Source organism: Stenella coeruleoalba, assembly GCF_951394435.1.
Source record: "Stenella coeruleoalba genome assembly, chromosome: 20".
Taxonomy (NCBI): domain Eukaryota; kingdom Metazoa; phylum Chordata; class Mammalia; order Artiodactyla; family Delphinidae; genus Stenella; species Stenella coeruleoalba.
This window is the reverse complement of record NC_137166.1, coordinates 44,245,140-44,271,806: the sequence shown is the minus strand read 5'-3', so window position 1 is coordinate 44,271,806 and position 26,667 is coordinate 44,245,140. Positions and strand designations below refer to the sequence as shown.

Below are 26,667 nucleotides of genomic sequence, written 5' to 3'. Positions count from 1 at the left end.
AAAACAAAACAAGACAGAGCAAACACATTTCTTAATAAGTGCAGTTTGTTAAAGTCCTGTTAAAACATATGGGTCAAGGGGAAGTAAAAATAATCAGAGGATCACTGTAGGAAAAACCTTTAGGTCTGGCACCTGGGAGACCTCTGGAGAGGAGGCAGTGAGAAACTTCATGTTCTGAAAGGAAGGAGCCCCCCAACTCCCTTCTTCCCTCTCACCCGATTAATCCCACCAGAAACCACCAAGATGCCCAGAATAAAAGGTTTCAAGTTCAATAGTCACACTCTCTCCAAATACAAAAGGCAGGTACAATTCAACTCAACACAGAAGGTTTTGTGCAAAGTTACGGGAAACTGAGACATTGTATAAAAAGTTAGGTTAAAGATGATTCTCTGGTTTTGTTTTGTGTGTGTTTTGTTTTGAGGGTGTGGCTCTTCCTCCATCACCTGAACTCAGCAAAGAAATGGTTATCCTGATGAAATATCAACAGCTCACCCACAGTAAAAAGGGACAAATTCTAAAAATTAAAAAAAAAGCATAATTACCAAAAAAATATCTGTCACTTCTTCCTCCTGCTGCATTTTGCTTTTTTAAACTTGTGTGTTTTTAAGTTTTTGATATTTTTTTAAATCCTGAAAAGTAGACAGTAAAACAGCTCCTGGAAGAATTTACAACCAACTGCATGAGAATCTGGGAAGCTGAGGGGCTGGAGCAGGGCTGGGACCAGCGGACAGGAAGGGGCCCTCCCCACAGCCCTGTAGCCTCACTGTACGACCAAGGGAAGGGGCGTCTTTAGCCTAAAAGGAGGAAGGGAGGAAGAGGAAGAGGAGTGGGGTGGGGGGACAAATAAAATAAAAGGTCTGGGCTTCCCTGATGGCGCAGTGGTTGAGAGTCCGCCTGCCAATGCAGGGGACACGGGTTCGTGCCCTGGTCCAGGAAGATCCCACATGCTGCAGAGCGGCTAGGCCCGTGAGCCATGGCCGCTGAGCCTGAGCGTCCAGAGCCTGTGCTCCGCAAAGGGAGAGGCCACAGCAGTGAGAGGCCCGCATACTGCAAAAAAATAAAAAATAAAAGGTCATTGTTGCCTGCTTGAATCCAGAGGAAAATGCCGGCCCTGTGTGTGGTAAGAGCCCCTTGGAGGGGAGGCAGCCCTGGGAGGACCCGTCCCCCAGCACCACATGACCCGGTGGGGTGGACAAGGGGGGCCAAGGTGGGCGCTGGTGGAGGAACCCGGCAGGGGCCTCCAGGACACACTGGCTACTGTGTGCTTGTGCTCCCCTGTGTGTTCCCGGAGTAGCTCCCGTAGTCACAGTTACCGTAGTACGGCGGCCACTGGCCCTGGTTCTGATTGTACTGGTTCCACTCCTGGGCATACTGTTGGTACTGGTTATAGCTGGGCTGAGGGTAGGTCTGTGCGGTGGGGGGCGGCAGAGGGGTGTAAGGGGCTGGGTTGTAGCTGCCGTAGCTCCCATAGGTGTAGGCAGGTGGTGGCGGAGGTGGAGATGGTGGAGCTGTGTAGCCCTGTCTGTAAGCTCCCTGCTTGTAGGGAGGTGGCTGGCTGTAACTCAGCTGTGGAGGGCTGTGGCTGCTGACAGTAGGGGTGCTGGTATTGGCGCTCGAGCCAGGGATGTTGCTGTTCTTAGCGTAGCTGCCAGCACCTGGAGGGTTCCGAGCAGGGCTGTAGCTGGGTGGCGGTGGTGGCTGCGTTGGCGGTGGCTGCTGTGGTGGCGGCTGTTGCTGGGGAGCCCTGTTGTAGCTGCCTCGGGTGTTGGAGTTGTTGTTATCCCGGCTGTTGTTACCCCAGCGGTTCTGGTTGTAGCCACCACCTCCACTGCGGTTGAAACCTCCTCGGTAGCTGCCTCTTCTGCTGCCTCCTCCCCGATTCTGGAAGCCTCCTCGGTTGCCCCCGGGGGGACCCCGGTTGTCATAGTGCTGGAAACGGCCGCCACCCCCACAGCCCCGGAAGCTGCCACCGCCTTGGTTGTCAAAGCGCTTTTCAGGGTGTGGCCCAGCCTTGCGGCCTTCCTCATTGTATTGCCTCACCAGCTTGTCTGCTTCCTCTTGCTGCAGCTCAATGAACAGCACCTCGTCCAGGAAGTCCCCAACATCTGGCAACATGAAGTTGGCTTTCATTTCTAAGACTGCGTGATCTGGGACATCCTTCGCTTCTTCGTCGTTTCGCTTTATCGTTCGGTCTTTTAGGTCCTCTTCAGTGGGACAAATAGCAATAGCTTTGCGCTGGAAGCCTTCAAATGGTCTCATTTTTCGTCTCTGGGCTGACCCATAAACATTTGTCTGATCTAGGATATAGCTGCGTTTCTTTCGGGCAGTGATCTGCATGAGGCGGTTGAGGCACTGGGTGGCCTGCTGGATCAGGACGTCCCAGCGGCCGGCGTAGTTCCTCTGATGGCGTAGGCCCATCACCTGCATCTTATCCATGATGGCATTGGTACCCAGGATGTTGTACTTCTTGGAGGGGTTGGAGGCTGCATGTTTGATGGCCCATGTGGTCTTACCGGTGGCAGGCAGGCCCACCATCATCAGAATCTCACATTCTGCCTTGCTCTTTGGTCCGACAGTGCCCCAGATTCGCTCACTCAGGGGAGGGTGCTGGATGAAGGTGTAGCCTGGGAGGACGTAACAGTAGGGCTCTGCCCTCTGCCCGAAGTTGAACTCCACTGCACAATTCTTCACCAGGACATGAGGGTAGAGGGCCTGACCCCCTAAGGCTCCCTTCTGGATTCGGAAGGCAGTGCCCATCCACTTCCCATTTTTGGTGAAGGAAAGTTCCACATCATTTCCACATTCAAAGTCCTCAAAGCAGCCAATCACATGATTCTCTGCAAACTTGTCTCTGTAGTTTTCAAACCAGCTGTTGATGGACTTCTTCCCAGTGCCTCCATAGCCATAGGAGAAAGGCTCTTTGCCTAGCTGGGTGCTGCAGGAGTCCAGGGACCAACCAATACAGACAACGTGTGGGTCGGGCTCTGTAGATGGAAGGTGCTTCACAGAGATTTCCTCATTGATCTTTATCTCAAAGCACACACGGCCCCTTCTGACCCCATAGCTGGCACAAGCTGCTGACCACAGGTATGCAAAACCTTCAGTTGTGAGTGGGCAGCCACTACTCCGGTCTCAGGCCATCTTGAAGTGGAGGTCGCAGTTATATGTGTCGATGGCAGCAAGGGTGTTGTCAAAGTCATCTTCATCCTCTTCAGTGGGAGGCTGAGGAAAGCGGCCCCTCCTATCCTCCCAGTGCTCGAAACACCCCCGTTCCTGGTTTTCTTCATAAGGCCTCTTGCGACTCTGGAACTGCTGTCTGTCTGGTTTGGGTTGAGATGATTCGGGCGGGAGGAAGCTGGTGGGTGCTTCTTGCTTCATCTCTGTCTTCACTTCTACTGGGCAATAGGGCTGCTGCTGCTGGTCCATTTCCAGCGTTCTCCTCTCGTAGCCTGACTCGTTCTCTTTCTTGATGACCTGCGTCTCATAGAATTGGTTCTGCATGATAATATTGTCCATGACATCTCCTCATTTTTGTGCCCGGGTTGCCCCAGTTCGTCGTCGGCCTCGAGCTCCCGCTCGTCGTCGGGCTCCTCGGCCTCCAGCGCCGCCTGCAGCCGCTCAGCAAGCTCGGCCTTGAGGCCACGAGTGTCCAGGCCGCGGTGCTGCAGCTCCTCGCGAAGTTCGTTCACCTTCAGTCGGCGTACATCCATGGCCCGGGCCCCCGGGGCGGCCCCCAAGCCCAGCCCGGCCTCCCAGGGCTCAGTCCCCCTTAAACCTTTCCTGTCAGGAGGCAAAGGGGGAAAGGGGAGACCCCCACTCCACTCTCTCTATTTTTTAAATTTTATTTTTTACTTTTGGCTGTGTTGGGTCTTTGTTGCTGTGTGTGGGCTTTCTCTGGCTGTGGCGAGTGGGGGCTACTCTTCGTTGCGGTGCGCAGGTTTCTCATTGCAGTGGCTTCTCTCGTTGCGGAGCATGGGCTCTAGGCACCTGGGCTTCAGTAGTTGTGGCACGTGGGCTCAGTAGCTGTGGCACGTGGGCTCAGTAGTTGTGGCATGTGAGCTCTAGAGTGCAGGCTCAATAGCTGTGATGCACGGGCTTAGTTGCTCTGTGTCATGTGGGATCTTCCCAGGCCAGGGCTCGAACACGTGTCCTGCATTGGCAGGCGGATTCTTAACCACTGTGCCACCAGGGAAGCCCCACTTTTCTCTATTTTTGATTTTATCTTTGATATGTAAAGTGGTTATTGATATAATTGGATTAATACCTATCATATTTGTTACTGTTTTCTATTAATTGTCTCTGTTGTTGTTTTGTTTGTTTTTGTTTAAACCTAGACTTCATGTGCTGTGTAAAAGGAACACTGGTAAGACCTTTAGTGATGTGGTGATAAGGTGTAGGGGGAGGGGTTATGTTCTATAGTCCTGTGATTAAGCTTCAGTCTTGGTGAAACTGCCACTGGACTGTGAACTTTGCCAGTGCCTCTCAGTCTACCTCCCTCCCTCAGGTGGGACAGGATGGCTAGAGTGGGCTGGAGCTGAGCATTTCTTTTCCCTCAGGATGGTTAGACACTAATGAAACCTCAGTAGGTTATAGGCTCTGGTACAATAGTTTCTCTTTGCGGCATGCCTTATTAAGAACAGAATGCTTTGAGAATATTTCAAAATAGCGACCTTCCCCCTCTGTCTGCCAGAAACACAATGGAGATTTTTCTCCAGTCTTAGTGAGGACTTGATTGGGCTCCTGGAGGTAAAGCTCATAAAAGTGCAGGGACTTCTTAAAGACTCGGACCCCCTTGGAGCATTTAACTCTCAGATTTGTCCACACTGAGCCTCCTGCAATTTTTCCATTACAGTTTAGGTTTTCCATCTTCTGTACTGGTTCCCACAGAGGTTTCTGCTAATGTGCCTATGCTCTGGTAAGTTGTGATTCTCTGTATCCACCTGTCTGTGGGCAGCAGTTTACCCTGTGACCTTAATTCTCTGATGGATCTATGGAAGAGTTGATTTTCAGTTCATTCTGCTTTTTACTTGTTGTTATAATGGATTGATGACTCCCAAGCTCATTATGGACTAGAAACTGGAAGTCTTATCTCTAGTTGATTTTTTGTAGTGACACGTTTTGATTCCCTCCTCATTTCCTTTTTTGTGTATTCTATAAATATTTTCTTTTTGGTTACCAGAGGGATTACATATAACATCCTAAAGTTACAACAATCTATTTAAAATTGATACCAACTTCAATTGCATACTAAAGCTCTATTCCTTTACAGTTTGCTCCTTCTCTTTATGTTATTGATATCACAAACTGAATCTTTATATATTGTGTATACTTTAACCTAGATTTACAATTATTTTTATGAATTTGTTTTTTAAATCTTGTTTAAAAAATCCCCACATTTTTCAAATCAAAATTACATTAATACTGTTTTTATATTTATCCATGTATTTACCTTTATCAGCGATCTTAATACTTTTGACGGCTTACAGTTGTGTCCGGCATCCTGTAGTGCCTGATATTAGGGAGACGGAAAATACTCCATCCCCAAATTACCTGTAATGATTTCTTTAATTTCATCCTTTGATTCATGATTTTAGCCAAAAAACAAAATAAAAACCCAAACAGTTCCCAAACATATACACTTCCCAAAAATGTTACGAGCGATTAAGAGCAAATAGGATTTCATGTTCAAATTAGTTTGGATCACACTTGGATAAACCACTTAAGTGGGAGTTCTGTCTCTTTTTTTTAACTGCACAGTTAATATGCTGCTGTGCATTACAGGATGTGGGATTATAAGGCTATTGCTAAGATGCAGACATCTTAGCCCGCGTACCGCAATAAAAAAAAAAACATTATAGGCTTTTTATTGCGTACCGCAATAAAAAAACAAAACAAAACATTATAGGCTTTGCAAACCACTTAGTCTGTCACAGGTACTCAACTCTGTTTTAGTGTGAATGCAGCCAAAGACAATATGTAAGTGAATACATGTGGCTCTGTATTAAAAACTTTACTTATGAACAAAGAAATGAATTTCATATAATTTTACAATATATTATTTTTCTTTTCATTTTATTTCAACCACTTAAAAATGTAAAAACCATTCTTAGCTTGCGGGCCATACGAAAACAGGCAATGATGTGAATTAGTTTACTGACCCCTTAGAGTTTGATGGTAAGTTTTTTGTTTGTTTTTTGCGGTACATGGGCCTCTCACTGTTGTGGCCTCTCCCGTTGCGGAACAGAGGCTCCGGACGCGCAGGCTCAGCGGCCATGGCTCACGGGCCTAGCCACTCCGCGGCATGTGGGATCTTCCCGGACCAGGGCACGAACCCGTGTCCCCTGCATCGGCAGGCGGACTCTCAACCACTGCGCCACCAGGGAAGCCCTGATGGTAAGTTTTTATCGAAAGTATTTGATTTCTGAGTTTAGGTAATGGATTCAGATTATGATGAGTATCTGTATTCTTTTAATAGACTGCTAGAATAAATTTTCATGTTTGCAGACTTAGTACTATATGACACTCAAATTATATTTTTTACATCAGGATTATGTGAAACTCACAGAACAAGCTTTTTATCTCATTTGATTTGTAAATTCCTTGAATATTTGATAGATTTTGCCCATAAAATGATCTGGCTTGGTGATCTCTTTAAGTAGAGATTACATCAAAATATTATTTCTCTGTTATTTGGGTCTATTAAGGGTTTACATCTTTTGGAGTTAATTCTGTCATTACATTTTCCTACAAATATCACATATTTTGCTTGATTTCCAGTTATTAGTAAATATATTAATCTCTCTAAACATCATCATGTCCATATATAATTTATGTATTCATCTGTCTTCTATTTTTTCCATCAGAATTAGCAATGCTTGTATCTATATGTATTTTTTCTGACAAATAATTTTACTTTTTCCTTGAAGTATTTTTGCCTTTTATTTTTTACTGATACCTTTTCTTCTATATTTGGATTTGGTTTGCTTTTATTTTTCTAGCATTTTGTCTTGTACATTTAGTTCACTTATTAATAATTTTTTTTTTTGGCTGTTACACGGAGCTTGTGAAATCTTAGTTCCCTGACCAAGGATTGAACCCCAGCCCTTAGCAATGAGAGCATGGACTCCTAACCACTGGACTGCCAGAGAATTCCCTATTAATAATTTCTTCATGTTTTAATATCCACATGCCTATTAGGCTATACATTTTAATCTAAATACAGATCTGGCTGCCTGTCAACCCTCAACATTTTTCTACATAATGTGCTTATTTTCATATATACATAATTCAGGGATCGATTTCCTTCTTAACTAATATTTGGAGGGGTGTTATCAATATTCAGATATTGTTGGCTATCATATTTTTTTTCCCATTCTGGAAAAGAATGTGACCTACATGTGTTCTGCTTTGAGGGGGAAGTGATTATTGATATTTCATGTTTTGCTCTTTTTTGACAAATGTGTTTTCAACTACTATAAATAGGTTTTTTTGATGGGTATGAAATTGTGCAGCATGAAATATGAGGTGTGAATGTAGGCTTATTCACCCATTCTTTGTCTTTGAGTTTTCTTAGGATTTTAATTTTCTTTTTAAACTTCATGCTGAGTAAGGAATGTTGGTGAGATTCTTTTCTACAAACATTATACCCACTGGTCTTTTTTCATTATAAATTCTTTGATATAAATTGAGGTGTGAACATGATGAAACATGGTAAAAGTCCTTTCCACAAATAATAACAGTGAAAATATTACTGCTAACATTGGATAACTATCAGCTAGTTACTATATATTAGTAAGAGTCCCAACCATTTTACACGTAACTCATTTATCCTTACAGCAATCCAAGACACACATCATCAGTATATATTTATACAAAAAAAATTATAAAGCAGCACTTTTTCTACAAGCATTTACTTATTTGGTTGCGTGTGCATGCATGTAAAAAAGTTTTTTTAAAAGGTCTCAAAGGATAGGGCTTCCCTGGTGGCTCAGTGGTTAAGAATCTGCCTGCCAATGCAGGGGACATGGGTTTGAGCCCTGGTCCAGGAAGATCCCACATCCGTGGAGCAACTAAGACCGTGCGCCACAACTACTGAAGCCCGTGCACCTGAAGCCCATGCTCCGCAACAAGAGAAGCGACTGCAATGAGAAGCCCGCATTCCACAATGAAGAGTAGACCCCGCTCACTGCAACCAGAGAAAAAGCCCGAATGCAGCAAAAAAAGCCCAACACAGCCAAAAATAAAATAAATTTTTTTAAAAAGTCTCAAAGGATAAAAACAAATCTGTTAATAGTGATTATGAGGGAATTGGGAGTTATTGGCAATTTTTTATAGGAAGAAAATGTTCATCAGTTATTTCAGCACTGATATTTAATGTTTTTAAGTTTCAAACAAAAAAAGTACTGAAGTTGCATTTAGAAGGCAACTTTTATAACTGCAAAGTTTAAACAGGCACCAAAATGTTTATTGGTAGTTATTTAGCAAAATGATAGTCAACCACAGAAAAGATTATTATGATACCATTAAAAGGAATGATACATAAACATCTATACTTGCTGAAATAGTAGCATGATAAAAGCAGGTTATGGTACAGCATGCATGTCACAATTACACTAAATAAAGCCTGTAAGGATATGTTGTGATAATTTGAAGTAGTCATCTCCGTTTGGTAGGCTTACAAATAATCTTTATTTTTTTCTTGGTGTCTTTTTTTTTTTTTACAATAAGAAAATATTAATTTTACAAAAGGAAAAAAGAATACAGCTGCCTTCAAAAACAAAGTTGTAATTCCACCATGAATTCAAAGATAGCCTATGTAACACAATTTACAGTGTAATTTGGTAGGCCACAGATACAGAAAAGACGGCCCTAAAACATAAGTTAATACAAACTATATAATCAAAGCAGAGAATAATTGGGAAGGAATTATGGAATAAGTAGTTTGGGGATAGAATCTTTTTTGGGGGGAAAAGGGAGTTTAATTTAGACCTTGAATTCACATTTTAAAATACATTTGATTAACTTTATGTATAAAATTACAAATACTTTGAAAAAATAGTGTTAACAGAGTGTAATGGGTTGAAATATGCTGAGATCCTAACACCTGGTATCTGTGAATGTGATCTTACATGGAAATAAGGTCTTTGCACATATAATCAAGTTAAGATGAGGTCCTTAGGGTGATCCCTAATGCAATATGACCAGTGTCCATATGAGAGAAGAGACACAGAGAGAACACAGTGTGGAGATGGAGGCAGAGATTGGAGTAATGCGTCTACAAGCCAAGGTATGTCAAAAATCACTGCTACAAGATGCTAGGAGAAGGGCATGGAACAGATTCTTCCTCAGAGCCCCAGAAGGAACCAACCTTGCCAACAACTTTGATTGTGGTTTTCAAGGCTCAAAAACTGAGAATACGTTTCTGTTGTTTTAAGCCACCTAGTTTTGTGGTACTTGGTACTTTGTTATAGTAGCCCTAGAAAACTACTACAGAGAGGAACTTTGATCATGCATTATCTGGGATTTTTTGTTTATTTTTTGCATTACCTGTTTTAAAATATATTATTATAAAGGTTATCAAAAGGTCTATCATTTATCCAATATGAATTCCTTCATGGTGGATGAGGTCACAGCGACTACCAAAGGCCTTTCCACACTCCTTACAGTCATAAGGGCCTATCATTTATCCAATATGAATTCCTTCATGGCGGATGAGGTCAGAGCGACTACCAAAGGCTTTTCCACATTCCTTGCAGTCATAAGGTTTCTCACCAGTGTGAATTCTTTGATGTCGAGTAAGGTTTGAGCCTTTATTAAAAGCCTTTCCACATTCATTACATTCATATGGTTTTTCATCTGTATGAATTCTCTGATGTTGAATAAGTTCTGAGCTCTGAATAAAGGCCTTTCCACATTCTTTACATTCATAGAGTTTCTTGCCAGCATGAATTCTGTGATGGTTAGTAAGTGTTGAGGCACTACTAAAGGCCTTCTCACATTCCTTACACTTATAAGGTTTCTCACCAGTATGCATCCTGTGGTGCTGAATAAGCCTTGAATGTTGAGTAAAGGCTTTCCCACATTCCTTACATTCATAAGGTTTCTCACCGGTATGAATTCTCAGATGTGGAAAAAGTTGTGAACTCTTAGTAAAGGCTTTTCCACATACTTTACATTCATAGGGTTTTTCACCAGTGTGAATTCTCTGATGATCATTAAGGTTTGAGCAATAATTAAAGGCTTTTCCACATTCCTTACATTCATAGGGTTTCTCACCAGTGTGAATCCTCTGATGTTGAGAAAAATATGAACTACAACTAAAAGCCTTGCCGCATTCTTTACACTCATAGGGTTTTTCACCAGTGTGAATCCTCTGATGTCGAGCAACAAGTGAGCCACGACTAAAGGATTTCCCACACTCCTTACATTCATAGTTTTTTTCAGCAGAATGAATTCTCTGATGTTGAACAAAGTGTGAGTTTTGATTAAAGGCCTTTCCACATATTTTACATTCACAGGGCTTCTCTTCATTAATAGTTTTTTGATGTGGAATAAGAAACGTGGGCTGAATAAAAGTGGGTATGTCTTCATGGGTAAACATCACTTGACTAAAATGTCTCTTCTTTAGAGAGAGTAACTTGGTCTCACACATGGATTCCAGATCTGGAAGAAAATAAAAAGGCATATGCTCATTTTTTCTATGCTGGGAAAGGTTAAACTTCTGAAAAAGAAATGCAAAGATTAAGCTGAAAATATTCGGGAAAGTAAATGCTTAGACAGTTCCCAAATATGGCTAGACAATTTGTAAAATTGATAAGAAAAGCACAGACATTAAGGAGAAGCAACAGAGGAAGTTGAAGAGGGTTAATTAGGGAAATCGATGACTCTATAATCCTGGTGTGGATCAGAATCACCTGCAATTTCAATGAATCCACACTATTCAGGGCCATCCTCCACATTATACAGTGATTCTAATCATATATACATTTATATAAGCATATACTCACACACAGAGCGTCATACTATATGTTTTGTTATTTGCGGATAACTGTCATACCTATAGGACTACTGAGGAATAAATGTGTTGAAATGTATAAATGGGGGTGGGAGAGGGTCAGCAACTCTAAGCAAAGGGTATGTTGTTGGCAAATTCACACTGGGGGACAGCCCTCAACAAGTCTAGGGTGCTGAATGAAACTGGTGAGAATGGAGGACACGTAAATTTCTTCTGTGAATAGAGCCTCATGTATGTTGGGGATTCACTGAAAATAGTTTGCCTTGGAATTCTGTGATGCTGATGCTGGGAAAGAGAAATGGAATCTTCAAGTCATGGCAGTTACTAAGAAGGGAGGAACCTTGAGTGTTAGAAAGAAGAGAATAAGAATGAAACATTCTCTGTGAGAAAATAGGAACTCCATGTCAACATTTTCTGCCGCTCTGCATATGTCTGCTAATTACCATGAAAACACTATAAGTATTGATTTGGGGCTTACAAATAAATCTTAGGGAGTAAGTGAATTCATAAATAATCTGTGAGTAATGAGGGTCAACTGTATTTTTAATAAAAGGGGGGCATAATTTCTGTTAAAAATGGCAGACAGTATATGTAAATTTACCAATTCTTGTTCACGAATCCACAGGAAAATTATAATAAAAGCTTAACAAGGGGAAAGGAAAACCCCACTAGGACAAAAGATACTGGAGAAGAAACAGTAGCTATAAAACTTGGAAACTGGAAAGCCAATGGGTGAGTGATAAGTGACTGCAGACTGGAGAATATCAAATTGAGCCAACAGTGGGTAAATTCCACAGTACTGATTCATGGTGCAAATCCCTACAAATGCATAAGAACTGGAGGCATCAGGCACTTCTAATAGTGGAGTGCAGAGAACAGTAAAAGCTGAAGGATGAATTCAAAGACTGTATCTCCTCCCCATCCCACAGGACAGGATGATTATAGTTGTTCATTCTCACAGAAAACTAGAAATCTAGAAAAATGGAACCAGAGAAAATCTGGACTCAGGAACATCCAGCATAGCTGTGGGCATGGGTACTGAACTGAGAAGAAAGAATTAACAGAAAATATACATACTTGTGATACAAAAAATACATCTGGTCTTTGTTTCCAGTTCCTGGCAGAGCTTCAAAAACCACTGGAACTTCAAAAACCACTAGACCGTCTTTTGTTATTCACAACAAGTGCCTTTTGATCATACCTGAATTTATGATAAGGAGGTGATTCACAATGAACCCTTAGTTTCAAGGGATGGGACTGGTCATCACTCCCCACATAATGACACCCCCAGTAAAAAACTTGGCAAGGATTGGGGGAAGCTTCCTGGTTGGTGAACATATCTATGTACCAGGAGAGTACAATGTCAATAACACAAAGTGTGGGTAGTGAGAAGTAAAAGTGATTTTGTATGTGATTGAAGTTAAATTGTTATCAACTTAAAACATACTGTTATATTTTTGAAAGCCCAATGATAACCACAAAGAAGATACCTTATAGAGATTACAGAAAAGAAAAATAAAAAGGATTCAAAGCATATCAATACAAAAAAATCAAAGAAACAAAAGGAAGGCAGCAAGAGAGGAAAAGCGGGACAAAAGAACTACAAAAAGAACAGAAAACAACGAACAAAACGCCAATAGTAAATCCTTCAATAATAACTTTAAATGTAAATGGATTAAACTCTCAAATCAAAAGAGACTGGCTGAATGGAGAAAACAACAATATCCAATTATATGATGTCCTCCAGAGACCCACTTTAGATTTAAGAACACAGATAATGGCTGAAAGTGAAGGGATGGGAAAAGATAATCCATGCAAATGGTAACCTAAAGAGAGCAAGGGTGGCTATACTTACATCAGATAAAATAGACTTTAAGGTAAAACAGACTTTAAGCTAAAGCTGTCACAGAAAACAAACAAGGATATTATACAATGATAAAACGGTCAATTCACCAGGAAGCTATAACAATTATAAACATACCTGCACCCAATATAAGAGCACTTAAGTATATTAAGCAAACATTGTCAAAACTGAAGGGAGACATAGACAAAAATACAATAGCAGGATACTTCAATAGCCTACTTTCAATAATAGATAGAACAATCAGACAGTAAATCAAGAAAGAAAAGTGACTTGAACAATACCATAGGGCAAATGAACCTAAATGACATATATAGAATATTCCATTCAACAGCAGCAGAATATATTCTTATCAAGCATACACAGAACATTCTCTAGGATAGATGACATGTTAGTTCACAAAATAAGTCTTAAGAAATTTAAGATGGAAATCATATCAAGTATCTTTTCTGACTACAATGGAACAAAACTAGAAATCAACAGCAAAAGGAAAACTGGAAAATTCACAAATATGTGGAAATTAAAAACACACTTTTGAACAACCAATGGCCCAAAGAATTAGAAAATATCTTTAGACAAACAAAAACACTTATGGGATGCAGAAAAAGCAGTATGAAAATGGAATTTTATAGTTCCTACATTGAAAAAGAAGAATTGCAAATATACAACCTAACTTTACATTTCAAGGAACAAACTAAACCCAAAGTTAGCAGAAGGAAGGAAATAATAAAGATTAGGGCAGAGATAAATGAAATAGAGAGTAGAAAAACAACAGAAAAGATCAATGGAACTAATAGTTGGTTTATTGAAAAGATAAATTGACAAACTTTTAGCTAGATTAAGAAAAAAAAAGAGAGGAGACTCAAATAAAATCAGAAATAAAAGAGACATTATAACTGATGTAACAGAAATAAAAACTGTCGTAAGAGAATACTATGAACAATTATACACCAAGAAACTGGATAAACTGGAGGAAATGGAAAAATTCCTAGAAACATACAACCTACCAAGACTGAATCATGGAGAAATAGAAAGTCATGAAGAAACAGAAAGTCTAAATAGAAAGTCTATAACTAGTAAGGAGACTGAATTAGTGATAAAAAGCCTAGGCTCTTCTTTGCTGGGAGGTTCACTAGTGAATTCTACCACACATTATGCCAATCCTTCTCAAACTCTTCCGAAAAAACTGAAGAGCAGGGAAGACTTCCAAACTCATTTTATGAAGCCAGAATTACCCTCAGACCAAACCCAGACAAGGAAGTCACAGAAAAGAAAATTACAGGCCAACATCCCTGATGAATATAAATGCAAAAATTCTCAACAGCACACTAAAAGGATCATACATCATGACCAACTACGATTTATCTGTAGGATGCAAAGATGGTTCAACATACAAAAATCAATGTGATATACCACATTAACAGAATAAAGGATAAAAATCACACAATCATCTCAATAGATAAGAAGCATTTCATAAAATTCAACATCCTTTCATGATTAAAAACTCTCAACAAACTTAGAAGTAAAATTGTCCCTGTTTGAAAATGACATAGAAAAAACCCTAAAGGCTCCACATAAAAACTGTCAGAAGTAAACAAATTTAGTTTTCAGTTGCAGGATACAAAACTACAGTGTTTCTATACAATAACAATAAACAATCTGAAAGGAAATCAGGAAAACAATTCCATTTATAATAGCATCAAAAGGAATTAAATACTTAGGAATAAACTTAACTAGGGAGATGAAAGACTTGTACAGTGAAAACTATAAAACATTGAAGAAATTAAAGATGATACTAAATGGAAAGCGATCGCGTGCTTGTGGACTGGAAGAGTTCCTACTGTTAAAATGTAATCTACAGATTCAACGCAATCCCTATAAAAATCCCAATGGCATTTTTTACAGAAATATTAATAGAAAAAAAATTGGAAGAGCTAAAAATAATCTTTAGGAAGTGTAAGAAAGCTAAAGGTATCACACTTTGATTTCAAAGTATACAACAAAGCTACAGCAGTTAAAACAGTATGGTACTGGCATAAAGACAACCACATAAACCAATGAAACAGAATATGCTAAGCATGTTTTAAAGATTTATTTAACTCATTAATGAGAGGGCCAGGGGAATGATCAAGCTAGGTCCAATTATCTAGGAGAGATTGAGTTCATATGGTACCCTAAAGAATGCAGGAATAACATCACTAAGTTGGATACAAAAACGAGTTACTGTGTTATAGGATAATAAAACCATACCCTTCAGCTACCTTTTCCACCAGACGAATCATTCACAACTTATCAATCTTTTTAAATTTAACATCTAATTTTAAGAGAACCTGGTCCCTAATGAGTAGTAAATAGTAAGTGAGACAATGATACATTTCCCAAGATAATTAAATAATCCTCGAATGGACCCGATAGATGATACACTGGTATGACATTTGAAAGACATGAAGTATTTATCCTTTTGCATTATTTTCAATTTTAGATATATACCCCAAAGTGGGGCATATGTATACCTGTTTAAGTAGTACCAGATGGCTGTAGAGAAAGGCAACACCACTGTATACTTTCACCAAAAGTGCATAAGAATTTCTTTGTCCCCACCCACAGTTGTCATTACCCAGCTTTCTACTTTCCTAGCCAAATAAGGGAAGTGATATTTCATTATTGCCTTCATTTGCATTTCTAATTATTAATAAGTATGAACATCTGGTAGGCTTATTAGCATTTTAGTCTTGTTAACTTTTATTGGTATTTTTATTGGGGTCACTAACTTCTTCCTCTTAATTAGCAAGTATCTTCTAGTCTACTGTGCATTAAATTTATCTATTGTGTCCTTCATTTAGCAGAAATCCTTAATTCTGATGTATTTCCAGTTCATGTTTTTGCTGTATGGTTTGTACTTTTAGAGTTTTATTTATTTATTTATTTTTAACAATATTTACTTAAAAGAAAAAGGGAAAAAGAAAAGCTTCAAAACCAGAGTGTGATGCCCTGTTAAGTATGTCTAATATGCATTCAAAGTACTGGAAAGCAATTTTACCAAAGGGCAATGTCACTAGGACATGTGGACCGTAATTACAAAAGAAACTTTGAAACATAAATGTGCCCATGGAAAAGAATAAAGAGAGGGAACAACGGCAAGGACACAGAACAATGAGCAGGTGCTTTGAGAGTAAGGCTCTAAGAAATGACTTGGACATTGGCCCAGGGCTGAGGTGGATATCTGGCCAACAGTCTGGGTTCCGAAGGGTAAGACTACAATTAGCAGGATTAGAGAAGGCACTGCTTCAACCTCCAAACAAGTCTCTAGTTCTCATTCCCAAGTAGATATGCTTTCCGGATTTCAACAAGGTCTCCTTGGGAGGATTAGCTCTCCGCTGTGTAGTAACGATACAGAATACCTAAGAGAACATGGCCTATGATGGGGAAGATCCAATACGACCAGCAGCTTTTGCGCGTGTTGCTTTTTGGAGGGTCCTTGCTACCACTTCCACGTTTCTTTGTTTTTAAAATATTTATTTATTTTGGCTGCACCGGGTCTTAGTTGCAGCACATGGGATCTTTAGTTATGGTATGCATGAGGGCTTCTTAGTTGCAGCACATGGACTCTTAGTTGAGGCATCCATGTGGGATCTAGTTCCCCAACCAGAGATTGAACCCGGGCCCCCTGCATTGGAAGCACAGAGTCTTACCCACTGGAGCACCAGGGAAGTCCCCCACTTCCAGGTTTAATGTAATTCAGAGGCACATCACCAATACAGTACTGCTTGAGCACTTCTCTGGCCTCAGACGAGCGGCCTACATCTTCAAAGCTTTCAGTTGCGTCTCCACGAGCTTGTTCCAGCAGAACCTCTTCTCCACCAGGATGCTCGCTAAGGAGGCAGGTGACATCACAGACTTGCCCGTGGATCACCAGCCATATCTCCTTCAGGGAGTTGCGCTTTGCCACCTTCTCCAATCGGTAAAAGGTAACTGAGGTCTTGACCCCCTTGCCCTTTCCCATTGCTGCCGCTTGCTTCCACAGTCGCCATTGGGCCTAAGCTCTTCTCCACCGCTATCCAGGTTTCCGCTGACAACTTCCTTGAGGTAGACTTTGTGCTCCTACTTTTGGAGTTTAAGGTAAGTTATCTTTCTTTGTCTATTTTTCACAAAGATTTTCTCTTTAAAAAGTTTAAATATTAAAAAATTTCCTTTTTAAACAATAGTTTTACCTTTCACGTTATATATTTAATACTATTTAATTAATTATAAAAAAGTGGAAAAAGAATAAACAGAGATCATGTGGAAAAGTATGGGGTCAAGGAAAGATAGAGAAGGGAGTGAGTAAGCAAGTTGGTAGGGAGGAAAAGCAATAAGTGAGACACAGGGAAATAAAAACAAAAAAAGCAAAAATACTCCAGAGGCTAAGTAAACCTTTGATCTGAAAAATAAGGTGATATTAGATATTAAAAAATACAAGCCAAAGAAATAAAGACACTCGTACTGGCATTATACCATAACAAGACAATAGAGTGCTGAGAAAGACTCATATATGCGAATTTATTATCCAATAAAGATGGCACCAGAAATCAATGAAGAAAGCTCAATTCTTTTACAGATGATAGAGAGGAAAATGATTCAATTTATGGAGGAAAAAAATTCTGGATCCCTGCTTATAAAATATTTAAGGCTAGCTGAGACCTATGGAGGGCAAGGAAGGAGATTCACAAACTCTTGCCTAGGTTCCTAGAGCTTTGTTGAATCCAGAATTCTCTCTCAATGGAGGCATGGTCTAATTCTATCACTATCTCGATAGGTTACATCTACTTCCAAGGATCCAACAATTAATTTCTATTGAATCAATACCACTTCTGTATTTTTTGACTGTTTTATAACTTTTTTCTGAGCTTCCTATTTGTTCTTCTTGTTTGCTGAATTCTACTTTGTAGAAATTATTTACAGAAATGTTCTAGCTCCCACATTAAACAATGAATTTCTTAATAAGTCTACATATTTTTTAAACTATGTAGCACCTAGCAGACTACTTGCACAAATTAAAAAAATCAAACTTTTTTAGAAGACTGTTCCAAAATGTTAATTCTCCAGAAACTGATGTATAACTTTATTTTAACCTTAATCAAAATGTCAGCAGTTATTTTTACGTGTGTGTGAATATTAATAAGCTGATTCTAAAATTTATATAAGGACTTCCCTGGTGGCACAGTGGTTAAGAATTCGCCTGCCAATGCAGGGGACATGGGTTTGAGCCCTGGTCTGGGAAGATCCCACATGCCGCAGAGATACTAAGCCCGTGTGCCACAACTACTGAGCCTGCGCTCTACAGCCCGTAAGCCAGAGATACTGAAGCCCGTGTACCTGGAGCCTGTGCTCTGCAACAAGAGAAGCCACCACAATGAGGAGCCCGTGCACAGCAACAAAGACACAACGCAGCCAGAAATTTAAAAATAAATTTATGAAAAATAATTATAATAAAATAAATTAAATTTATATGAAAATTATCAAGAAGAAGCAGGAGAGCTTGCTCTGCCAAATAAGCCTTATTATAGACTACAGTCCTATTATAGTGTGGTATTGGGACAAAGGTAGACAAGCCAATGGAACAGAATAAAGTTCAGAGACAGACTCACAGATATGGCAACACATGATTTATGACAAAGGTAGCATTATAGAGAAAGGGAAAAAGTCTTTTCAGTAAACATTGCCTGGTCAATTGGATATTTACATGGAAAAATAATGAAATTTGACCCCTACCTCATACTATAAACAAATATCAGCTCCAGGAAATTGGAGATCTAAATGTAAAAGGTAAAACAAAAAAGCTACTAGAATATAACACAGGAAGCATCTTCATGACCTTGGGGTAGGCAATGAGTCCTACACAGAACACAAAAAGCAACAACTATAAAGGAAAAGATAGATAAGCCTGACTACTTAAAATTAATAAAATCAAAAGACAGCACTAAAAGGATAAGAAAGTAAGCTATAAGGTGATAGATGATATTTACAAAGACCCATATACAGAATATACAAAAAACTCCCTCAAATCACTAAGAAAAATTAAGACAACCTAATGAATAGAAGCAAGAAACTTAAACGGGCAAGTCACAGAACACACACACACACATACACCTGCAGAATGTCTAAAATTAAAAGGTCTAGCAATATCAAGAACTGGCAAGGGCTTCCCTGGTGGTGCAGTGGTTAAGAATCCACCTGCTAATGCAGGGAACACAGGTTCGAGCCCTGTTCCGGAAGGATCCCACATGCCACGGAGCAACTAAGCCCGTGGGCCACAACTACTGAGCCTGCTCTCTGGAGCCTGAGAGCCACAACTGCTGAGGTCCACACGCCTAGAGCCTGTGCTCCGCAACAAGAGAAGCCACTGCATTGAGAAGCCCATGCACTGCAACAAAGAGTAGCCACCGCTTGCAGCAACTAGAGAAAGCCCACACGCAGCAACGAAGACCCAATGCAGCCATAAATAAATAAATAAAATTAAAAAAAAAAAGAACTGGCAAGAATGCAGAGGAATAGCAACTTTCACACTGCTAGTGGAAGTATAAATTGGTATAACCACTTTGGAAAACTGGCATTATCTTTTAAAATTGAACCAACACATATCCTATTACCAGTAATTCCACTCCTGGGTATACACCCAAAAGAAATGTGTACATATATGCACCAAAGGAATGTTCACATAGCTAAAAACTGGAAAACAACCCAACGGTCAATAGTAGAAAGGACTTATTTATAATAATTAGCAATATATAATACACACTATAAAATATATTCATAGAATGGAATACAGCATAGCACTGAGAATGAACATCAGCTATATGCAATAACATGGGTGATGTGTCCCATAAACATAAAGTTGAGAAAAGACAAAGGCAAAAGTATAAATACTGTATGATTCCACTTATATTCAGCTCAGAAATAGGCAAAATTATTTCACGGAGTTAGAAGTCAAGAGGAGGACAAAGAGGCTAGTGATTGGGAAAGGGCAGAAAGGATTCTAAGGTGCTAGTAATTTTCTATTACTTGTCTGAAGTGGTGGTTACATGGATGCATTCACTTGTAATTCTTCACACTATACAATCACTCATGTAGTTTCCATATGTATGTTATATCTGAATTTTTTTTAATGGAAAAAAAATCAAATGTTTGATAAATGAAACAATGAATTACTATCCAGGACAACCTGGTTAATGAAGTTAACAAATACTTAGAAAGTCAATAAAATGAAAACCAGTATTGAAACACATACACACAACACACACACACTTCTTAGGGTGGGAATATCTACTGTTAATACAAGTCTAAATGCAGCAGATCCTATGAAGGAATGAAATCTAAAGGGTGGGTAGAATAACTCTTAGAAATGACAAAGGAAGGTACTTGCTACATTGGACTGGGAATAAAGTATAAGAGAAAAAAAGCAAGATACCTCTTTTATGGAAGACGGCTTGGGTTTTTGAGGGGAGTTTTCTAATAACATCTTATATAGGTAATACCTCCTCAGGCTCTGCTCCTGCTCTATCACCTCTCACTTACCTGAACAAAGGCCTCTCGTCAGCTCTCTGTCAACCATCCAGGGCTCTTTTCCTTGTTCCAATAAGGAGATCACAGTTGGCTTAGAACTGGAAAGTCCTGATCACAAGAAAAGACATGGGACATGGTTATGCTGTTGGTGTCCCAGAAATCAGATCCGGTCCCTTGGTGATCAAGAAACAGATGCCCCTACAGGGAAGGACCAGAGAAAGATGAAGATGAAGCTTCAGCCACAGCCCAGTGGAGTTGCCCATTTCCAACTCTTGCATTCCATTCCAACTCAACCATTCCTTGGGGAACAGAGTGCAGAAATTTTGCTGGTTACTTGAAATGTGTAATTCACAATGGAGAAAGGACACATTCCCAAGGGCAGACTCTGAATTTGGGGGGATAGTTATCCTTACCCACTGAAACCAGGTTGCTGAAATTCTCCAACATCACTTCTTTGTATAAATTCATCTGACCAGAGTCCAGGCACTCCCATTCCTCCTGAGAGAAGTTTATAGACACATCCCTGAACATCACTGACCCCTGAAACAACAAACATGCTTTCACAATGGAAAGAGAGAAGAAAAAGATGATAGTAGATGAAGTGGTAGAGGGCTCTACATAAAAGGACAGAGATTATTAATCAAATCGAAGGAGCTGGAATCGATTAAATCAATATAAGACATATCTCCTATATACAGAGGGGTATGTCTAGGAATGTGCAAACAGAGTGGACTTTTCCAATGAGATGAAATAGCAAGCATGCAGTTCAGTGCCTGGCCACAGTAAAGTCTGCATAAATGAGAATTCCTTCCCATGTTCTCTTTAAGCCCCAAGAGAGGGAAAAATGTGATGGACTTAAAAAAAAAACACCTTATATTTTGGAGTAAAATTTCAGAATATCAGGAAAAAACAGAACTTTCTAAAAGCTTCTGTGGATCACATAAAAAATTTCAGGAATCAGAATGGCAATGGATTTCTCAACAGCACCATTTAAAACAAGAAAATGAAGTGATTCCTTTAATATTACAAAAGACAACAAATTCTGGCCGAGAATTCCACACACAGCCAAAGCTAGTATGAAGATTATATACAAAGCAAGACTAAATACCAAAATTGGTTTGCAATAGTAAGTCATGCTTTTCCACTAAAAGGGGACGGAAGGGTGGTAATCCACGAGATAAGCTAAATTCTTAGAAGAATTCCTTGATCGGAAATTATGGCTTTGCATTTTGTTGTTCTATTTCCTGAAAATAACTTGGAGATGCTCCTGATTTGTCCACCTACTGCTTTGATTCCTTGGATACCACTCATTCTTTCACTTTAAGCACAAACAAGTAATTGTTGCAGACGTCTCTGTATTTCGCAGCTGCCCTCTTGTAAGGCGCACTTTTCCCAAATAAAACAATTTTTAAAACCCATTTAAAAAAAAAAGAAAGATTAAATACCAAGTTAGTGTGACGATTAAATCAAGACAATTCTAGGGACTTCCGTGGCGATCCAGTGGTTAAGACTCCACACTTCCAATGTAGGGGGCGTGGGCTCGATCCCCGGTTGGGGAACTAAGATCCCACAAGTCATGTGGTGCGGCAAAAAAAAAAAAAAGACAATTGTAGAACCATACAGAATGAATGTTAAATTATCTCCTGTCTAGTTTTTCTTAGGAAGCTACTGGCCTAAGTGTTCCATCAAAACTAGAGAGTAAATTAAGAAAATGAAAAGTATTATACTCTGAAACTAGAAAACTAACATGAGAATGGTGAACTAAGTCCAGTATAATTGTAAAAGGCAAGTCCCCGAACAATATCTAGACCTAGAGAGCAGACCTAGAGAGCAACACCTAGAATAGGAGGATAGAGGACTATAGTAAAGAAACTGACTACTGAGCGAAGAGGAGTTCAGATTAAAGAAACAAAGCAGCTTAGTAGGTCCCCCTTTTCACACTGTAAGCTTCTAGCTTGGAGCAAACCTGAGCTCAGAGAAAAGGCTTTAAATGAAATTTGCACATTATTATACTCAACTAGAGGTTGTAATTAGTAAAATGAGACTGATCTTGTGACTGAAAACAACCAAAGAATACCAAAGAGTGATCAAAACAATTATAGGGACTACACAAGCTTTTATTCAGGGCAACAAAAACATTAGCCATAGAGTTGAGAGTGGAAATTATAGGGGAAAGAAAATCCTTTTGCTTGCTCCCTATGGAAACCTGCTTATTTCAGTGTTGGTTATAAGTTGATTTGATGTTCCAGGTACACAGTCATAGCATCTGCAGAAAGTAATAATCTTACACTCTCTTTTCTAATTTTTAACCTAATTTTTCCTCTTGTCTAAGTGCTTTGGTTAATATCTACAGAACAATGTTAAATAACATTGGTAATGCTGTATACCCTTGTCTTTTTCTGATTTTACCTGGAATGTTTCAGATATTTCCTGATTAAACATTAGGTTAGCTTCTAAGAACAAAATTCATTTTATTCCTTTTAAAATTTATTTTCCACTACAGTATACTACCTCCCTAGAGTTACTCCCATTAATATTGGGCAATAATCTTCATTACAGAGATGGTGAGTGTAATTAGAGGTTGATGGGGGAGGGGAACCAGATGCTCTGTTTGGGCTTCGGCAAAGGAGAATGGATTAGGAAAGACTCAGCCCTTTTCCGAAGAAATTCAGATAGAAAGGCCTTACACTGAACAGACTTGGGGAGACTGATTCTCATCCTGGTTTTCTTTGGCTCTGTACCAAACACACATTTTTAAAATTGAGAGTTCCAAATTTAGTTTCAGCTCCCAATTTATACCTTCAGAAAACACAATCCCTATTCTGAGTCCTCTACCTTGGTACACTCTAATTTTCAGATATGAGAATCATAAAGTGAACTGAGAGCCTTATGATTTGGTGAGCTCCCCAAGATTAGAAGTGTTGAAACATAACTGAATAAAGACATTTTTTTCTACCAGTTAGAGGAAGAACCCCAAAACTCTAGCTACCTGCCATGCCCTCCACTCCTGTCCTGAAACAAGGCAAAGTTCTTTTGCCTAATATTGCTTTGATTTTAGCTACAAGTATTAACTCTAAAAACCAAAAAGAGAGTAAGAGACCAAAAAAAAAAAGGGGAGAAATTATAACCTATGTATAATTAGAGCCTAAGAAGAAGAGAGAGAATGAGGCAGGGCAATCTTTTAAGATGGCTGAGGATATTCCTGAATACCTATCCACAAATTAAAAAAGCTTAACAAATTCCAAGCAGATAAATAAAAAGAAATGCACATTTAGGCACATCATACTTGAGTTACAGAAAGCCAAAAACAGAGTGACAGTCTTAAAAAGAGCCAGAGGAAGAAAAGTCAAATTACCTCAAATGAGGAGCTAGAATAATTAAAAATAGGTTAAGTAAATAAACGGGATTATCGCTTTAAATACAAATATAGAATATTTACATAACCTTGGGACAGGGAAGGATTTCCTAAATAAGATACAAAAAGATACCACCAAGGGAAAAAAAATTGATAAAAAATTAGGGGGACTTCCCTGGTGGTGCAGTGGTTAAAAACCCACCTGCCAATGCAGTAGACACGGTTCGAGCCTTGGTCCAGGAAGATCCCACATGCTGCAGAGCAACTAAGCCTGTGCACCACAACTACTGAGCCTGCGCACCACAACTACCGAAGCCTGTATGCCCTAGAGCCCACGCTGTTAACTACTGAAGCCCGCGCGCCTAGAGCCCGTGCTCTGCAACGAGAGAAGCCACAACAATGAGAAGCTGTGCACCGCAATAAAGACTCAACGCAGCCAAAAATAAAAAAATATATAATAAAAAAGTCAGATTTTATTCGTAAAACTACCTTAAGGGAAGTGATAAAACAATCCAGATAATAGAAAAATATAATCAATAAAGGATCCATATCCAGAAAATATAAAGAATTCCCATGAATCAATAAGAGATAATCCAGGGACTTCCCTGGTGGTGCAGTGGCTAAGAATCCCCCTGCCAATGCAGGGGACACAGGTTCCTGGTCCGGAAACATCCCACATGCCACGGAGCAACTAAGCCCATGAGCCACAATTACTGAGGCCTGAGTTCTAGAGCTCTAGAGCCTGCGAGCCAGAATTACTGAGCCCACATGCCACAACTACTGAAGCCTGCCCGCTTAGAGTCTGTGCTCTGTAACAAAGAGAAGCCACCGCAATGAGAAGCCCGTGCACCACAACGAAGAGTAGCTCTCTGCAACTAGAGAAAGCCTGTGCGCAGCAATGAAGACCCAACAGAGCCAAAAATAAAATAAATAAATAATTTATATATTTAAAAAAAAGATAATCCAAGAGCAAAATAAAAGATTTCAACAGGTGTGTCACAAAAGAAGAAACCCTGATAACCAATAACCAATAAACATATGAAGTGCTGTTCAATCTCATTATTAATCATAGAAATCGCAACTCAAACCTACATGTATCTGTGTATATGTGTGTTTGTACAAATAAATATTTTAAATAAGTGTTGAAAGATTTCATGTCTGACACAGCTCATCTGATGAATAAACCATAACTCATTCACAAAAAAAAGTGTATCTTTGAAAAATGGTATTTACAAAGATCATTTGACAACACAGGAGAATGATAGTTTTTAGTGAAAATGTAGGATATAAAATGATAAATGAAGCATAATCTGATTTCGGAAAAATAATGAAAATACACCAAAATGTTAACACTAGTTATTTGAGTGGCCTCATTTCATTTTTTCTTGGTAATCTGTGTTTTTAAAATCTCTAAAATAATCATGCTTTTATTTTAAAGTCATAATAAATATTGCATTTAAAAAGAAGAAAATTTGGGACTTCCCTAGCGGTCCAGTGGTTGGGACTTCGCCTTCCAACGTAGGGGGTGCGGGTTCGACCCCTGGTGGGGAAGCTGGGATGCCACATGCCTTGCAGCCAAAAAACCAAAGCATAAAACAGAAGAATATTGTAGCAAATTCAATAAAGACTTTGAAAATGGCCCACATCAAAAAAAAAATCTAAAAAAATTAAAAATATAAAAATAAAAAGAAGAAAACATGGCAAACTGAAGTGGAGCCATTTTCCAAATAAGTAAACATTAGGTATATGGGAGTTATTGTGCTTCAGTAGCAGGCTCAACTATCCTTTTCTCCAGTGGGAAAATTACAGGAACCTATAATCAAACGCATCTTTATTAAGCATTAACTTTCAGAAGAACGAAAAAAAAGAGGAAACCCCAACATACCCTGAAAACTGCTTGTATAAGTTCAGCATGCATTGTTTCCTTCTCTTCTGCGCCTCACCTGGAGAAGGATAGAACTTGGAAAGTAGAAAGTCATCGTAAGACACCAGGTTCTTCTTGTTGCTCAAACTGGTCAGGTCACAGGTCAGCCCCATCCCCATCCCCCAGCACAAAAGCGAATGAGATCAGAGAAATGGGGCGTCCCTTCCAATCCCAGTGTCTCAGGAGAAAGCTGAGGTTACTGCTGTTGAGGTCAATAATCTAATAAAACCTCACAGAGATTTCCTAAGGACAGAGTTCTGGAGTAACAATCGCACAGCTGACAGGAGCCTCATACCCATACACACAGTGCCACATACCTTAAGCAGTCATTCTTAAAACAAGGGAACACGCACTCCACATCCGCACACAGAGCCAAACATGGTATCACAGATACAATCGCAAATTCAACACGGAATACATACACTCGCACAGTCGCAGGTACTCCAGTGTCGCGGGGTCACAAGCACACACCACCATAGGGGGACACAGTCACAATTCCACAATGATAGGCATCCTATATCTGCACACGGGTCGCATAACCTCCCGCTTCTCACGCCGCTCCGCCCGCACAGGCCCAAGTACCGAGCTCCATATCGGCCTCCGGTCTCCTCAACTTAGGCCCTTCGGGTCCCCGGGGGTCCGAACCTGCAGAGCTGAACCAGTTCCCCCAGGGGCCCACGATCTCACCTCAAGGATCTAACGCTCCCGCCAGGCGTGATGAAAAGTTCGAGTTCCCGCGAGAAAAGCGACGGGCTGCCGAGCCCTCTGGGAAATGTGGTCCACAGCGAGCCCCACGGCCGATTCCTCTCAGCGCCCTCGCTGCGTCCACCCGAAATGACTGCTCCTGCAACTTTCAGAGTTTAGCCAGGTCTCAGAGTTGCAGTTCGCGGTAACTCGGCACGCTCGGGCTCAGCCACCAGAACAGACCTCACACAGGAAACTCCGGCTCCCTCTGGCCGGAAGTTGAGTCG

The 26,667-nt window shown here is 40.0% G+C and overlaps 2 protein-coding genes and 1 pseudogene across 7 annotated transcripts; all 3 read right to left on the bottom strand.

The window, feature by feature from the left end:
• Window positions 1–1,254: 1,254 nt before the first annotated feature.
• On the bottom strand, window positions 1,255–3,721 carry LOC307179236 (heterogeneous nuclear ribonucleoprotein U-like protein 1; the record flags this gene model as incomplete). Its single annotated transcript, XM_079908125.1, is given in 3 exon segments — window positions 1,255–3,132; window positions 3,136–3,521; window positions 3,524–3,721. Coding segments are annotated over 3 exon segments (2,451 nt in total). The 5' UTR covers window positions 3,711–3,721.
• A 4,734-nt stretch (window positions 3,722–8,455) lies between these two features.
• Window positions 8,456–26,632, bottom strand: ZNF829 (zinc finger protein 829). 5 transcript variants are annotated; one of them, XM_079906288.1, is made up of 5 exons: window positions 26,384–26,632; window positions 25,658–25,731; window positions 20,831–20,957; window positions 20,430–20,525; window positions 8,456–10,662 (listed from the first exon to the last, which is right to left on the bottom strand). In XM_079906288.1, the coding sequence occupies exons 2-5, from the start codon at window positions 25,688–25,690 to the stop codon at window positions 9,683–9,685; spliced, it is 1,236 nt and encodes a 411-aa protein (XP_079762414.1). In that variant the 5' UTR covers window positions 25,691–25,731; window positions 26,384–26,632; the 3' UTR covers window positions 8,456–9,682. The 5 variants fall into 5 exon arrangements, with proteins under 5 accessions (XP_079762414.1, XP_079762415.1, XP_079762416.1 ...); XM_079906289.1 differs by having other exon boundaries at window positions 25,658–25,715; window positions 26,384–26,513; XM_079906290.1 differs by having other exon boundaries at window positions 26,279–26,389.
• LOC307178642 (cytochrome b5 type B-like) lies at window positions 16,106–16,906 on the bottom strand (annotated as a pseudogene). Its single transcript has 2 exons — window positions 16,580–16,906; window positions 16,106–16,356 (listed from the first exon to the last, which is right to left on the bottom strand). The product of its transcript is annotated as a cytochrome b5 type B-like (transcript).
• Window positions 26,633–26,667: the final 35 nt, after the last annotated feature.